The 14303-nt window shown below is 34.0% G+C and overlaps 1 protein-coding gene and 1 pseudogene across 2 annotated transcripts; one reads left to right on the top strand and one right to left on the bottom strand.

Moving 5' to 3' along the window:
• Nucleotides 1–3053: 3053 nt before the first annotated feature.
• On the top strand, nucleotides 3054–5369 carry LOC102578996 (heat shock protein 83-like; annotated as a pseudogene).
• A 946-nt stretch (nucleotides 5370–6315) lies between these two features.
• On the bottom strand, nucleotides 6316–11871 carry LOC102592589 (uncharacterized). Of its 2 annotated transcripts, none has more exons than XM_006352207.2 (4): nucleotides 11759–11871; nucleotides 9660–10099; nucleotides 7580–9442; nucleotides 6316–6690 (listed from the first exon to the last, which is right to left on the bottom strand). In XM_006352207.2, exons 2-4 carry the CDS (start codon nucleotides 10007–10009, stop codon nucleotides 6612–6614), a joined length of 2292 nt encoding a protein of 763 aa, XP_006352269.1. In that variant the 5' UTR covers nucleotides 10010–10099; nucleotides 11759–11871; the 3' UTR covers nucleotides 6316–6611. The 2 variants fall into 2 exon arrangements, with proteins under 2 accessions (XP_006352269.1, XP_015166342.1); XM_015310856.1 differs by lacking the exon at nucleotides 11759–11871 and adding an exon at nucleotides 10620–10720.
• Nucleotides 11872–14303: the final 2432 nt, after the last annotated feature.

Below are 14303 nucleotides of genomic sequence, written 5' to 3'. Positions count from 1 at the left end.
GTTTGTTTATTCCTACATCTCCCCCACAAGAGAAAAATGGTCGTCCTTAGTTCATTGAGTCCATGCCTTAACAATCATGAAAAAAACATTATTATAATTTTCCATGTGAACTTTGTACTCTTAATTCCTTTTTTGGTTCTTGATTTGAATTTGCTTTTCTTAGAAAGCTGGTTGATATAGGAATTGAATTGTCTTTTGAACGTTTTAAATCAACTCATGTATGGTTTGAATCGATGAATAATTGAATTCTTAAACCTTTTTCAACCTTAGAAATAATATTTTATATTTATTAATTTGATGTATACATTCAATACGCGTAAAAATTTTCTATCAAAAATTGTGGGTCATATTATCATGTGAAATATTCCTTTGATAATTCTTGTACCTACTCAACCACCCCTTTTTCATGTTTGTCCAAAAAAATGCAAGTTAACTAATGTAAGTATTTTCTAAATCATGGAACTCATCTTCCCTTGACCACCAAACACTTTACTTCTCTTATTATTTTAAAATTTTAGTAAATAAATTTACTATTCCTGACTATTTAATTTTTCTAGGTTAGATAGTCAAATATTTCAACATGTTAGCAATTTATGTAAAGGTTTTGTTTGAGTTTCACCTCTCTTTATCATAAGAAAAAAGAATTTTCACGTGGTTAATATATACATCATAAAAAAAATTAAACTCGCATTTGCGGAATTGTGTGGAATACATTATTAAGTAAATATAAGTGTTGTTATCTACTCCATCAGTTTAAACTCTTTGATGAGGTGATACACACACTTCATCGGTAGATAGAGGTCCTGAATTCAAGTCTCATCGCCATACATTTTTTTCTAACAAATCTATATGTTTAATACATCATAAAAAATCAAGTTTACACGTAAGGAATCATGTGAGAAATATAATTATAAGTAATTATAATTGTATTATAAGTTAATATAAGTGTGCTATCTCTAACCGTCAACATTAGGTATTTTGAGTAAGAAAGCAAGGCCCAAGAAGGGTCCATTGAGAATAACAATGTAGAAAAGCCCAAACTAAGTCCAATAGAAAGAGCAATTTTCACATATAGCAAACACAAAAATCATATTTGTATGTTATAGCTATAATTTGCATAATTGCGTTCCATAGCAAACTTTATGTTTGCTATGGCTATTTCGCTATACATATATACAAAAGAAGCAATTGTATAATTTGTTTCGGTAGACATATACAAAAGAATCAATTGTATAATTTGTGTGTATAAAGCGAGAAAGAGAGAAAGACAAAAGAAAACTTGGCAGGGGAGATCGTATTTGTATAATCATAAGTGTATAGGACGAAAATATATGCATTTGTATTTGTATATACAATTTTCTCTCGCTTTATACAAACACAAACGCAATGTATACATTTGTGTTTGTATAAAGTGAGAGAGGCGAGTGAGATATGAGAGAGTGGCGAGTGAGATCTGGGAGAGGGGAGAGAAGGGAATGAAAATATATGTATATATACAATTTTCTCTCGCTTTATACAGACACAAACACATTTTTATACATTTGTGTTTATATAAAAGTGAGAGAGGCGAGCGAGACTGCCCAGCGAGAACGAGAGTGGCGAGCGAGATTCACCAGGGAGAGAGGCGACATAACAACAGTTTGTTATGGGATACAATTAAATCAAACAATGTTTATAGCATTTAATTTGAATTAATAGTTTGTTATTATATACAATTGTCCCTACAAATTATTAATAAATTTATGGGACATATGAACCGACCCATGCTTCAAAATTTACGCTTCACCCGTGTTGCGTAAAATATCCCGCTTTGTTTTCGCGCCTCTTTAGACTTAAAATTTAACTTGGCATCAAATCTATCATAATTTAATTTTATTCCAAAATAATTTAGGTATGAGAATTACGAATTTTCCAATTCAACTTATTCAAAGATTTATAAAATCTAAGTTTCTCCTTTAAATAGAAGTCAATTCTAGGCAAAGAAACACAGAACAACAATGCCATTTGATCACCCCTCATATCTTATCAAATACATTTTCCTCTTTCTTTTAGTCACGACAAAGAAAATGAGCACTGAAAGAAAAGTTGCATACCAAAAATCCCGAAAAGACAAAAGAAATGCTGAGGAGAAGCAAGTCAGGCCCACTACTTTTTCAAGCATAGACCACTAAAAGTCCTATACTTGATAGATTTTTTTAAAAAGTTTATTATACTAATGAATGTAAAGATTTTTCACCTAGAATGTGTAAAACATTTTAAAGTCATGCGGGTCTAATTTCAAGAGACAATACTACTAGTAGTCTGAAACCTCAATAATCAATTATATATAGATAAAATAAAGGAGAAATATTGAATAGATAAGGAAACAAGCTTTGAGTCTTAGTGATTATAGTCTTACAAAAACTAAAAAAGGATAACATTACTAGTAATTTGGGATCTCAATGTTCAATCGAATATCGATAAAACATAAAAAAAAATTAGATAGATAAAAAAACAAGTTCTAAATTTTAGTGACACGTTTAAATATCTCGTCTTGATTTAAATGGACATGCAATATTTTTACTTCATATTATTGAAGTTCAGTCATTTTTCCTTTTACACAAATCTCAATTAATATGATTGAAGTTCAAATAAAAATGTTTGAACTTCAACCATATAAAAATTCAAACATTCTACCTAAAGTTAGGCGTCGTCAAACCAAACTTCAAACAACATAAATAATAATATTCACAATTTTTTTTTTACACTAAACACATAATAAACATAATTATGATTAAGAATTTTCATGATAAAAAATTACTCTGTATGAATCAAGGGTAAAACAGTAAAAACACCCGAACAAAAATGTAGAGAAATCCAGATACGGCATATGCACAAAAATATTATTAATATTAATCGTCGCCTTCATATAAATACCTTTTTAAATTTTCCATTTTATCATAAACTCAGAAAAGAAAAATAATATACAAAATTTTCTCTGTTCTTTGTTCAAATCTTCACTTTTGTTTTTTTTGTTTAGAAAAAATCAAACATTTTAATTAGAGAGAAATACAATGGCAGATGTAGAAATGGGGGAAACTGAGATTTTTGCATTTCAAGCAGAAATAAACCAACTATTGAGTTTAATTATCAATACTTTTTACACTAATAAGGAAATTTTCCTTCGTGAATTAATCAGCAATTCCTCTGATGTAAGTTTTAGTTTACGCAAATTATCACGTAGAATACATGTGTCTGTTGTTCAATTTTATATGAGTTTAAATGTTTCTTTATGCACATCAAAATTAGAAGGTATAGATGTTAACTGAATTCAAGTTAAATGATACGTTTGTATATTATCTTTAATTTGGTCTCCATTGATAACTAAACAATGTACATCAACACACCTGATCAATTTCTCCTAGTTGTGTTGAACATTTGACGTTGACCGGACACATAAATTTTAGAGGCTATTGAGATAATTATTTTGTAAGTTGGAGTGTTCAATTTATGTAGTAGAGACAAGCTGGAGTATCTAGACGTACATCTATAAAGTTGAAATGTTTAGTTCTAATTTATATTAAGTTAAAGGTGTCTATTTCTATATTATATTATTTTAAAAATTTATGAGTTTATTATCATGTTAAAGTGTGATGTTTTTTTATCTATAGAGACAGAATTAGAATTTTAAGTTTATAAGTTCTGGATTTCTATATTATTTTTTCATCACGTTTAAAAGTTTTATACGTTCTAGATTCTAGAACATGCAACTCATTAGATTCTGAATAAATTATTTATACATGTTAAGTGAACTTTTTTGATACAAATATAGAATATGCGTTAAAGTTATGGTTTTGTTCTGGTCCTATGCAAAAGCTTCTTAATTAAGTCGTTGAGAGAGCACACTTTTATTTATTTAATTATGTTCTAATTTAATTTATCTGTTTGTTTTGAGTGTGGATTTGAATTTTTTTTTAAAAATTGTGTAGGCATTGGATAAAATTCGATTTGAGAGCTTGACTGATAAAAGTAAACTGGATGCACAGCCTGAGCTTTTCATTAGAATTGTTCCCGATAATAAGGTGAATAACACACTCTCCATCATCGACAGCGGTATCGGTATATGACGAAAACAGGTATGACATGTATATATACACAATGTTGATTGAGTTGATCACCCTTTGTTGAAAAATTATAATGTATATATGGAACAATGATGAACTTCTTGGCTTAGCCATCCTATGTATAGATAGGAATGGATAGGATAGTCGGTGTGTATGAACTATCAATCGTTAGGAATAGAGGCGGATCTAGAGTTTCTATAATATGGGTGCATAGCAAGTAGCTTGTTAGCTAAATAACTTTGCGTTCAACCAAGTAGTCTTTTATTTTGGAACATGAGTGCGGATAGATAATATTATGATAGTACTCTGGTGAATTGGCGTGTTGTGTTATGAGTAATTGAAGAAATGGTTTATGTTATTATAATAGATTTGGTGAAGAATCTGGGAAGGATGGCGAAGTCAGGAACGAAGGAGTTCATGGAGGCAGGAGCTGATGTTAGTATGATTGGACAGTTTGGTGTTGGTTTCTACTCTTCCTATCTTGTTGCTGAGAAAGTTGTGGTTACGACGTGTGGGAGTCTCAGGCTGGTGGATCGTTCACCGTTACACGAGATGTCAATGGTAGAGGTACTAAGATCACCGAAAATCAGGTACCAATTTTAAATGTTTCATTTCTTATGTATAGAGAGAGGAATGTACTTCCCTCTGTTTCAGTTTGTTCGTCTTACTTTCCTTTTTAGTCCGATTCAAAAAGAATGTCTCACATAATATGTTTAATCCGACAAACGAAGGGAGTATTTTTTGTAATTTATGCAGCTGCAGCTGGAATACTTGGAAGAGAGGAGAATAAAGGATCTTGTGAAGAAACACTCCGAGTTCATTAGCTATGGACGGAGAAGACAACTGAGAAGGAGGTTAGCGATGATGAAGACGAGGAAGGAAGAAGAGGGAGACGAGGATAAAGAGAAGGACAAGAAGAAGAAGATCAAGGATGAATGGGAGCTAATCAACAAGCAAAAACCCCGTAAGCCCGAAGAAGTGACTAAAGAAGAGTACTAGCTACTCGTTCTACAAGAGCCTAACGAACGACTGGGAGGATCCGTTGCACTGGAAACATTTCTCTGTCGAGGGTCAGCTCGAGTTCAGGGCCATCCTGTTTGTTCCTAAACGAGCTCCTTTCGATCTCTTTGACACGAGGAAGAAGCTCTATGTCAGGAGAGTCTTTATCATGGACAACTGCAAAGAACTCATCCCCGAGTACCTAGGATTCGTCAAGGGAAGGGTGTCGTTGATTCTGATGACCTTCCACTCAACATTTCAAGTTAGGTATTCATGAAGACAGAGGTAAATATGCTGATCTCCTCAGGTTCCACTCGACAAAGAGCGGTGATGAGTTGACTAGCTTTCACGAGGGACAAAAGGACATCTACTACATCACGGGGGAGAGTAAGAAAGCTGTCGAGAACTCTCCGTTCCTTGAGAAGAGAGGATACGAAGTACTCTTACATGGTTGGGCAATTGAAAGAATACGATGGAGACAAGTGCTTGTTTCAGACAGAATTGTTGATTCTCCCTGCTGCTTAGTGACCGGAGAGTACGGCTAACATGTAAAGCACAGGCATTACGGGACAGCAGCATGAGCGCGTATTTACTGATGCTTTTGTATGAAACTGCGTTGTTGACGTCTGGTTTCAGCCTTGATGATCCTAACACATTTGCTCATAGGATGTTGAAATTGGGAGGAAGAAGATGAGATGCCTTCACTGGAAGAAGAAGAAGGAGGTAATGAAGAGAGTAAGATGGAGGAAGTTGACTGAGAAATTTAAGTTTGTTTAGGTGTATATTATATTAGGTTGACTAACGTGGTTTTTGTGGCTTTATATTTAGCTTGTCTATTTTCTTTTGTTGTTGTTGGTTCTGTTGTTTATACTTGACTGTCTATACATAATGCTTCGTATCGGGCTTGTCCTTTTCTTTCTATTGTTGGTTTCTTCTAGCAGGTTGTGTTTGTGATTGACCAATATCTGCACATGCTTGTGCTACCATGTAAATTGATGTGTTTCTATAGACCCTTGGCTCAAAGAACGATCAAAAGAGGCAGTAGCCGCAAGCAGAAATAACAACAAGATAATAAGATAACTGCGGCCAAAGGAACAAACAACATGCAGTTAAACAGAAATCACTCAGTATAATGGCCCAAGCCAAAATATAAATTTCGGATAATGACTACGTCTAGGTCAATTTGCATGCACCTCGACTAATCCACCGGGCATAGCTCCAATCGAAATTCTGTATAAAGCCTTTTCTTTTTCATTAACAAAGTATACTCTTTGACAATGGGACAATTGACAATATCAAATGCATTCACTTTTGACACTACTGTTATATCCTCTCTACCCTTTTATGTAATGCTTTTCTACAATTTTATTTCCAGTTCAAGGGAGAGGGACAACAATAAAACCGAAATGAAGCCAACTACTAGAAGAGGATGACAGATGTTTCTATAATTGGACTCAAAATCTAACTAAAAGATTTAACTTAAAACTCGAACAGACAAGGTACCAAACATCACTCTGCGCCTTCGAGGTCTTCAGTTTCCAAGCCAGTGAGGAGTAGAGGATCCGATTCCTCAAACTTATTTACCTTCCTGTTTCAAGAAAACGAAACACTGTTCAGTCCTAGACAGCAATATTTGCAGACAGTGATACTAAGATTAAAAAATTCGAAGTCTTTTCTGCCCGGGCAAAGACTTCGAGTATGGAAGAATGCAGTTCTTGAAACTTTAATATAGCAGCAACAATATACAACTTTATGATGAAATCAAAACATGAAAGAGTTATAATTACTGTTAAGTTCCCTTACTGAAATTCACTGTACAAAGAAATATAATTCAAGAGTAAAAGAGTAGAATATTTGAAAGCTATTTAGGGAAAGCTGAGTACAATAGACTTTTGCGGTGTGGCCCTTTCACAGACCTCATGCATAGCGGGAGCTTAGTGCACAGGCTGCCCTAATTTCGTAGAAATCAAGTTGTAGGCTTCAAGTTCAATTTCAGACATTTATTCAGTCCTCACCCGTTGTGTACACATCTATGTTCCTCAGACTCTGGTGAAGGACCTGATATAGGTGCAGATCTAGAAGTTCGAATTTTTCAACACATAAATTTAGGTTTTGGCATTATGGATGTGCAGATACGGGTGCAGGGATATGACCAATAAAAGTATAATACGACACATAAGTATATATTATTCTTGCAGTTCTGCTTCGGAAACATTTCTTTTGAGCCGAGGGTCTATCAGAAACAACCTCTCTACCTCATATGTTTATTCGAAGTATCCCAATGGGGTAACGCCGTTGACTTCTTGGAAGAAAAGGTAATACCCTCCCCAACCTCCACTTGAGGAATTACACTGGCAATGTCGTCGTTGACATATATAAGTATATATATTTTGATTGATTATAGTTATTGAACTAAAATCTAATAAGATTCAGCAGAAACATGATACATTCATCAGATAAGAGTTTAGTAAACGTACCCACATGTCTTCTTATTGTGACCTAGGCCCTTACACTTGCTACACTGCATCTGCCGTTTAACAATGTCAAAAGCATCGACCTTTTTCATCTTAGGTCGGCCAGGTGGACGTTTGCTTGGCGGGGGAGTAATAATAACTGCCGCATCAACTTCGGCGCTTGCTGGATTTTCCAGATTAGGAATGGGGTTAATTGATTCAACGTATGTTACATGGTAACTCTCGGTTGTGAAGTATCTGGAACAATAATCATATGGACTCCTTCCTATGCATTCAAAAACAGCAATAGCATGGCAGCAAGGCATTCCATTCAATTGCCAACCTTTGCAACTACAATCCCATTGATCAATATCAACTACGTCAACAGACTCACCACGAACTTCAAATGTACTTCCATGCGAGGGTAACACATGAAGTGACCCTGCTTTTGAGGTTTCACCCTGAAGTTTTTCTTCCATCAACGGTGTCAATCTCGTAGCCCACTGACTGGACTCAACACGCCTAGTATAGATCAATTCCATTATCTTCCCTCGTAATACATCAACCATTTGAGTTATCGGCAGCTCATTCACCTCCATCACCCAATCATAAAAAGGCTGTCCAAAGTTTGATGTCAAGTGGCCATACCTTGCCCCACCAAAAAGGGCATTCGCCCAATGATCGGGCTCACTTCGAGTGACCCAATCGTATGCATCAGGTGAGATTGCTCTTATATTCTCAGCACAACGTTCAAAACTCTCAAGTGTTGGGGCACAAGCAGCAGTATATAAATCTTGGATCATAAGACGTCTAGCTTCGTGAGAAAACTGTCCTTGCAAATCATTATTCAATTTTTCTGCAAGATAGCGCAGGCAATAACCATGGTGACACTCTTCATTAAATATCTCATGCAATGACTCTCTTATGCCCCTTTGGAAATCACAAACAAATGTTATTGGACAAGTCAGGACAGTAGATTTAAGTTCCGAAAGAAACCAATGCCAGTTGTCATTCGTCTCCTCGTCTACAACTGCAAAGGCTAAAGGAAAGACACCATCATTCCCATCCACACCTACGGCGGCCAATAGTGTTCCTTGATATTTTGCATAGAGAAGAGTGCTGTCAAGGAACAGAAGAGGACGACAACCTTGTCGAAAACCAGCTATTGAGGCATGAAACGAGATAAATAAACGATGGAAGCTCGAGTCATCCTTTGCGTAAACTATAGCAACACTACCTGGATTAGTTTCTTTAATTTTCTCACATAGTAAAGGTAACTGACTGTATGCCTCTCTGTAAGAACCTTGAAGCTGCTCCCTTGCCTTCTCTTTTGCACGTCTTGCCTGAGAGTAGTTCAACTGAATGCCATATTCACGTTCAATATCATTTGCAATATCCTTAGGTTTGTAATTGGGAGCAACCTTCAACTTTTCCTTTATTATATTTCCCATCCATCCCCTTGTGGACCGGTACCCAGCTTTTACTGCAGCTCCATCACATGTATGCTTCGGGTTCATCGTCTTAATACATATTAGCTCGGTGGTAGGCAACTTTGATGCATATATTGACCAAGCACAACCTTCTGACTTGCATTTAGCAGTTACTCTGCGACTTTCATTTTTCTTGTATTTATAAGTGAATCCATGGGCAATAGAGTACTTATGCAGAGCTTCACGGAATTCAGAAAAGCTGTTAAATCTTTGGCCCACGCCAGTAATGGCATTCTCCCACTGCATAGCTGCTTTGCGATGCTTCTCATCATTGCTACTCGGATAAACACCTGGGGGGCTAATTTCAACAGGTGCTTGAAACAGATCATCAGGATGGATCATATCCATGGGTATAACAGGAGTATGTTCAGGCTCGGATACGTTGGTCCTGCTTGACCTTCAAAGTTAAACAAGTCATAGAGAAATTTAAGTCATCAACAAACAAATATAGCAAAACAAAGCGCTCCCTGGAACACATTGAGTATAAAAACCTACTACAATCCGAAGAAATAGAAACTTAGCATGCTAGGATTCAAGGAAATACCCAAGGTGTGACAAATGCAATGAGAAAACAAAAGAAGCAAACTGAACTGAATCTAAAGAGAAGTAAATACCTACTGGCAGTCACATTCGGAGTACTTAGAGCAACACCTTCTTCTGCAATTATAAACACCTCTACTTGTTCAGAATCCTTGAAGAAGTTGATCATACGCTTGAGGTCCTTATCTTTAGATATTGTGATGAGTGTCTTCTTATTCCCAGGGAGAAAATACTTGATGGTCATTCCATCAGTGCCACACTCAAAGTTTTCCGCTACTTCTTGCTTAAAATCATTCAGAAGTGTCTGGTTATCGAGGTCTAGTGCATATGCCTCCCCGCCAACATATGTCAAAGATCCATCTTCATTGTTGGTAACAAACTCCCCTCCAGATTGACATATAGCAATTATTTTCTTGGAGGCCATCACTAGGCCGGCCAAAAAACTTCACCCAAATAAACTGCACCAGCTAAACGGATATTCCTTTGTCACACAGCCCAAAAATTGATATTGCAACTGCAAATAGAAAAATCCCAATTCAATTACTAAAGTTGAAGTCGTTTGAACGTTGAGAAGCAATAGGCAAGTAACCATAGGCACAATCAATCAGGAAAAGTTTAAAGCTAAAAACAAAGAACCCCAGAAGAAAATTTTGTTATGCAGAGGCAGATGATGGATGCACCAGCAAAGATAAATGAATGGGACCATGAAAATCAAGCTACATTCCCAACTTGATAAATAAAGTTCAACTCTTTGGAATGTTAAGAGGGTATAATCAAGTCACCAAAATAATAAGCTTACACAAGGCACATGCTATCGTCCACCAGCATGGATACTGAGTAACTCTGTCCATCATCAAGGCTCACACAAATGGAAAGAAAATCACCTAGTGTTTTTGCGGAATTGAACCTAAGACCTCATGGTTCTCAGCCTACTTCGTTGACCACTAGGCCACACCCTTGATCACACAACAACAAAAACAATATAGCCACTATAATCCCTCAGGTGAGGTTTGGGGAGGAGAGTGTATGCATACCTTTCCCCTATCTCATGGAGATACAGAGACGGTTTCTGATAGACCCTCGACTCATCCTTTGGGTGCACAAATAAAATTTAATTCTTTGGAATGTGAAGAAGCCATAATCAAGTCACCAAAAGCATAATTAAGCTAAAAACAAAAACCCCAGATGAAAATTTGTTAAATGGTACCATGAAAATCAAGCTACATTCCCTATTAAACAGATAAAGCTCAAATCTTTGGACTATTAAGAAGCACTAATCAAGTACACACAGGCATAATCAAACAGGGAAAGTTCAAAGCCAAAAACAAAAACAAAAAAAGACTAATAAAATAACACTTGATCAAGAATACCAATCAACATAAAAAAAAAAAACTTATTCTGAAACTTGAAAAAGACTAGTGAAAAAACAATAAATACGGGCTCATGAAAATCAAGCTACATTTCCAATATAACAACTAAAGTTTCAATCTTTGGAATATCAAGAAGGGATAATCAAGTAAACCAGAAGCATAATTAAGCTTAAAACAAAAACTCCATAAGAAAATTTGCTTAACAGAACCATGAAACTCAACCTACATTCCCAATTAAGCAGATAAAGTTCAATTCTTTGAACTATTAGGTAGTAGTAATCAAGTAACCACAGGTATAAAACAAAACCAAAAAACAAACTTAATCAAGAATACCAATCAACATAAAAACAACTTTTCTGTAACATAAAAAAGACTAGTGAAAAACCAACAAATATGGGCTCATGACAATCAAACTACATTTCCAATTTAACAACTAAAAATTCAGTCTTTGGAATATCAAGAAGGGATAATCAAGCAAACCAAAAGCACAATTAAGCTCAAAACAAAAATCCCATAAGAAAACTTGCTTAACAGAACCATGAAAATCAACCTACATTCCCAATTAAACAGATAAAGTTCAATTCTTTAGACTATTAAGAAGCACAAATCAACTAACTACAGGCATAAAACCAAAAAAAACAATAAGAAAATCAAATAACACTTAATCAAGATTAAAAAAAATAAAATTCATCACCTAGTACTTGGTCAACGTTAATTCAAGAAAATTCATGAGACAATGTGAAATTTTTTTAACAAGAATTGATAAATACTCAAATGGGATTTTAGTATTCTTTTTGTTTTACCTCTTAACAAGAGAGAGAGATTTGCATGAAAATAGAGAGAGAGATTTCCATTAAACTCTTTGGAGATGTGAATGGCGTCTACTTTGGCACTTGAGGTTGAGAGAGATGAACGTAATTAACCCTAAAAACATTTTTATTGACCACTTTAGCCCTCAATCTTGGAAGAAAATGTCAAACTTCCCCCTTTTCTTATTGGTTAACTTATTTGTCTCAATAAAATATGGAGAAATACTGTTTTTTTTCCTTTTTCGTCTCTATGTTATTGGTAATTCTTTTGGTTATTATTGTGATATATGATTTTGTATATTTAATCTTAACAAATCAAAATGATTTTTTGTTAAAAATTTGGATTATCGTATTATTTGTCGTTTTTATCATTTATTTGAACCGAGGATCTTTTGGAAACAGTCTCTCTACTTCTACGAGGTAGTGGTAAGGTCTGTGTAACACTCTATCCTCTCTAGACACCAATTTGTGATATTTCACTAGATATGTTGTTGTCGTCGTTTTTATTATTTTCTTCATTATTGTATGTCATTTTTCGTACTTGATTTGATATGTTTTATTTAAGTCGTATGATTATCTAAAGTAGACTATCTGCCTTCACAAGTTAGGAATAAGACTGGAAACATATCACCCTCTTTAAATTAATTTATTAAATTACACTGATTTAATTACTTTGTTGTTAATCGAAAATGTGACACTCATATAGAAAATGTGTCTTTATTTAACATATTGTAAATATATATTATCATCAAATATGGAGTAAAGATTCAAATTTAATAAGAAGCATGAATAGTTAGGTCATAGAATAATTACTAATTTTGATAAATTTGTAATACGTACGAACAAGGAATAAAAGTGCACACAATTCAATTGATTGAAAGTTCAATCAGTGACATAGGAATTAATATCATAATTTAAAAATAATTAAGGGACCAAAAAAAATATTAACTTCTGATTGTCATTGTCAAATTATCAATATCTTATTAAAATATTATTTGAACATAACACCAAATAATATAGTGATTATAAGAGAAAAAATCTAAAATAATTGTTTATCTTTGGAAGAATTAAAGTCATCCTCACTCTTTTACATAATACATTAATAATCTTTTATGTTTATAACATTATAATACTTTTGGTCCTTTCACGAGCTTTATTTTTCTCTTTTAACATTGGAGTTGGGGCAATTATACAAAATTTTCTTTCTCATACAATCAATTGATATAGAATTTAAAAATAGAAAAGATATCATAAATTTCTTTTTCCCAGGTGAAAAATAAAGGAAAAACGTCTAATATATATTTATTATATATTACTGAAATTTTTTATTGTAACTATAGTTAGAATTTTAACGCACTTTCCTCTCTCGTCTCTTCTTTTCCCCCCCGCATCTCTCCTCCTCCTGCTCCCCCTCTCTCTCTTTCCTTGTCCCTTCTATCTTAGTACATATACAAATAGTAACCATCAACAATAGAAATACAAATGTTGATAGTCAATATACAAATACAAACGTAACAACTTTCTTAAGGCAACAAATGATATAAATACAAATATACAAATCGAAGTGGTATTCATTGATATAATGTTAACATTCAATATAAAAATACAAATAGTAACTCTCGATCTCTTCTCTCTCGCCTCTATTTGCCCCCTTCATTCTCGCCTCCTCCTTTCTTTCTCAATACAAATATAAATAGTAACATCCAAAAATACAAATACAAATGTTAACAGTCAATATACATATACAAATGATAACTTTCTCAAAGCAACAAATGGTAACAAATAAAAATGTACAACCAAAGTGATATTCACTAATACAATTTTATTCATTATATTGATTGATACATATCGTATTCTCATATAAATTGTATTCATTGTACTACTTGATACAAATTGTATTCAATGATACAAAATACAAATACACAAGGCAACAAATATAAATATAAATACAAATACACATGGCAATAGATACATTGCATCAAAATAGAGTAAAGAAAATTATTTTTAAATTACTTGAGTATTTTAGAAAAAATCAAATTTATACCACTAGACAGGGTGTCTAGCGGCCTTTTATTAATAATAAAATAAAATCCTCAAAGTGAATAAGTACAAGCAAGGGGGCTAGGTCTTACCTTACCAATCCTAATGAGTTGAGAGTTATCAGAAACATTTGTTTTTGTTAATCTATCTCTGCAACGTATAAGTGAAACATTTTTTATCAATTCATGGTGCATGTCACGAATGACATAGTATTGATTGACGAGACACACAATGGAGTTGAAGTGTAACACCTCGGAAATTGGAAGTTGAGTTTGGAAGGAAAAGTTGTAGAAATTGTATTGATTCCTGGTTCTACGATTAGAGACCTATGCAACGTAGGAAGTCCTACGGGCCATAGGAAGGGTGTCGTAGAAACTGGGTGAGTTTTTTATTTTGATTTTCCCATTATTGACTCGTGAGTAATTTTTGAACAAAAAGCATTAATGATACCAATAATATATATATATATATATATATATATATATATATATATATATAT

The sequence above is a fragment of the Solanum tuberosum genome, unplaced genomic scaffold, assembly GCF_000226075.1.
Source record: "Solanum tuberosum cultivar DM 1-3 516 R44 unplaced genomic scaffold, SolTub_3.0 scf00147, whole genome shotgun sequence".
Taxonomy (NCBI): Eukaryota; Viridiplantae; Streptophyta; class Magnoliopsida; order Solanales; family Solanaceae; genus Solanum; species Solanum tuberosum.
Note: the sequence above shows the minus strand (reverse complement) of the source record. Positions and strands in the feature narration are given on the sequence as shown.

Bases quoted from the DNA above. Each gene is read 5' to 3' on its own strand.
- LOC102592589 (XM_006352207.2), bottom strand. From the start codon at position 10,009: ATGGCCTCCAAGAAAATAATTGCTATATGTCAATCTGGAGGGGAGTTT. The intron at 9,443-9,659 runs GTATTTACTTCT...TTAACTTTGAAG, and splicing joins CCGAATGTGACTGCCAGTAG to GTCAAGCAGGACCAACGTAT. The intron at 6,691-7,579 runs GTACGTTTACTA...TTCTTGAAACAG, and splicing joins CACAATAAGAAGACATGTGG to GAAGGTAAATAAGTTTGAGG.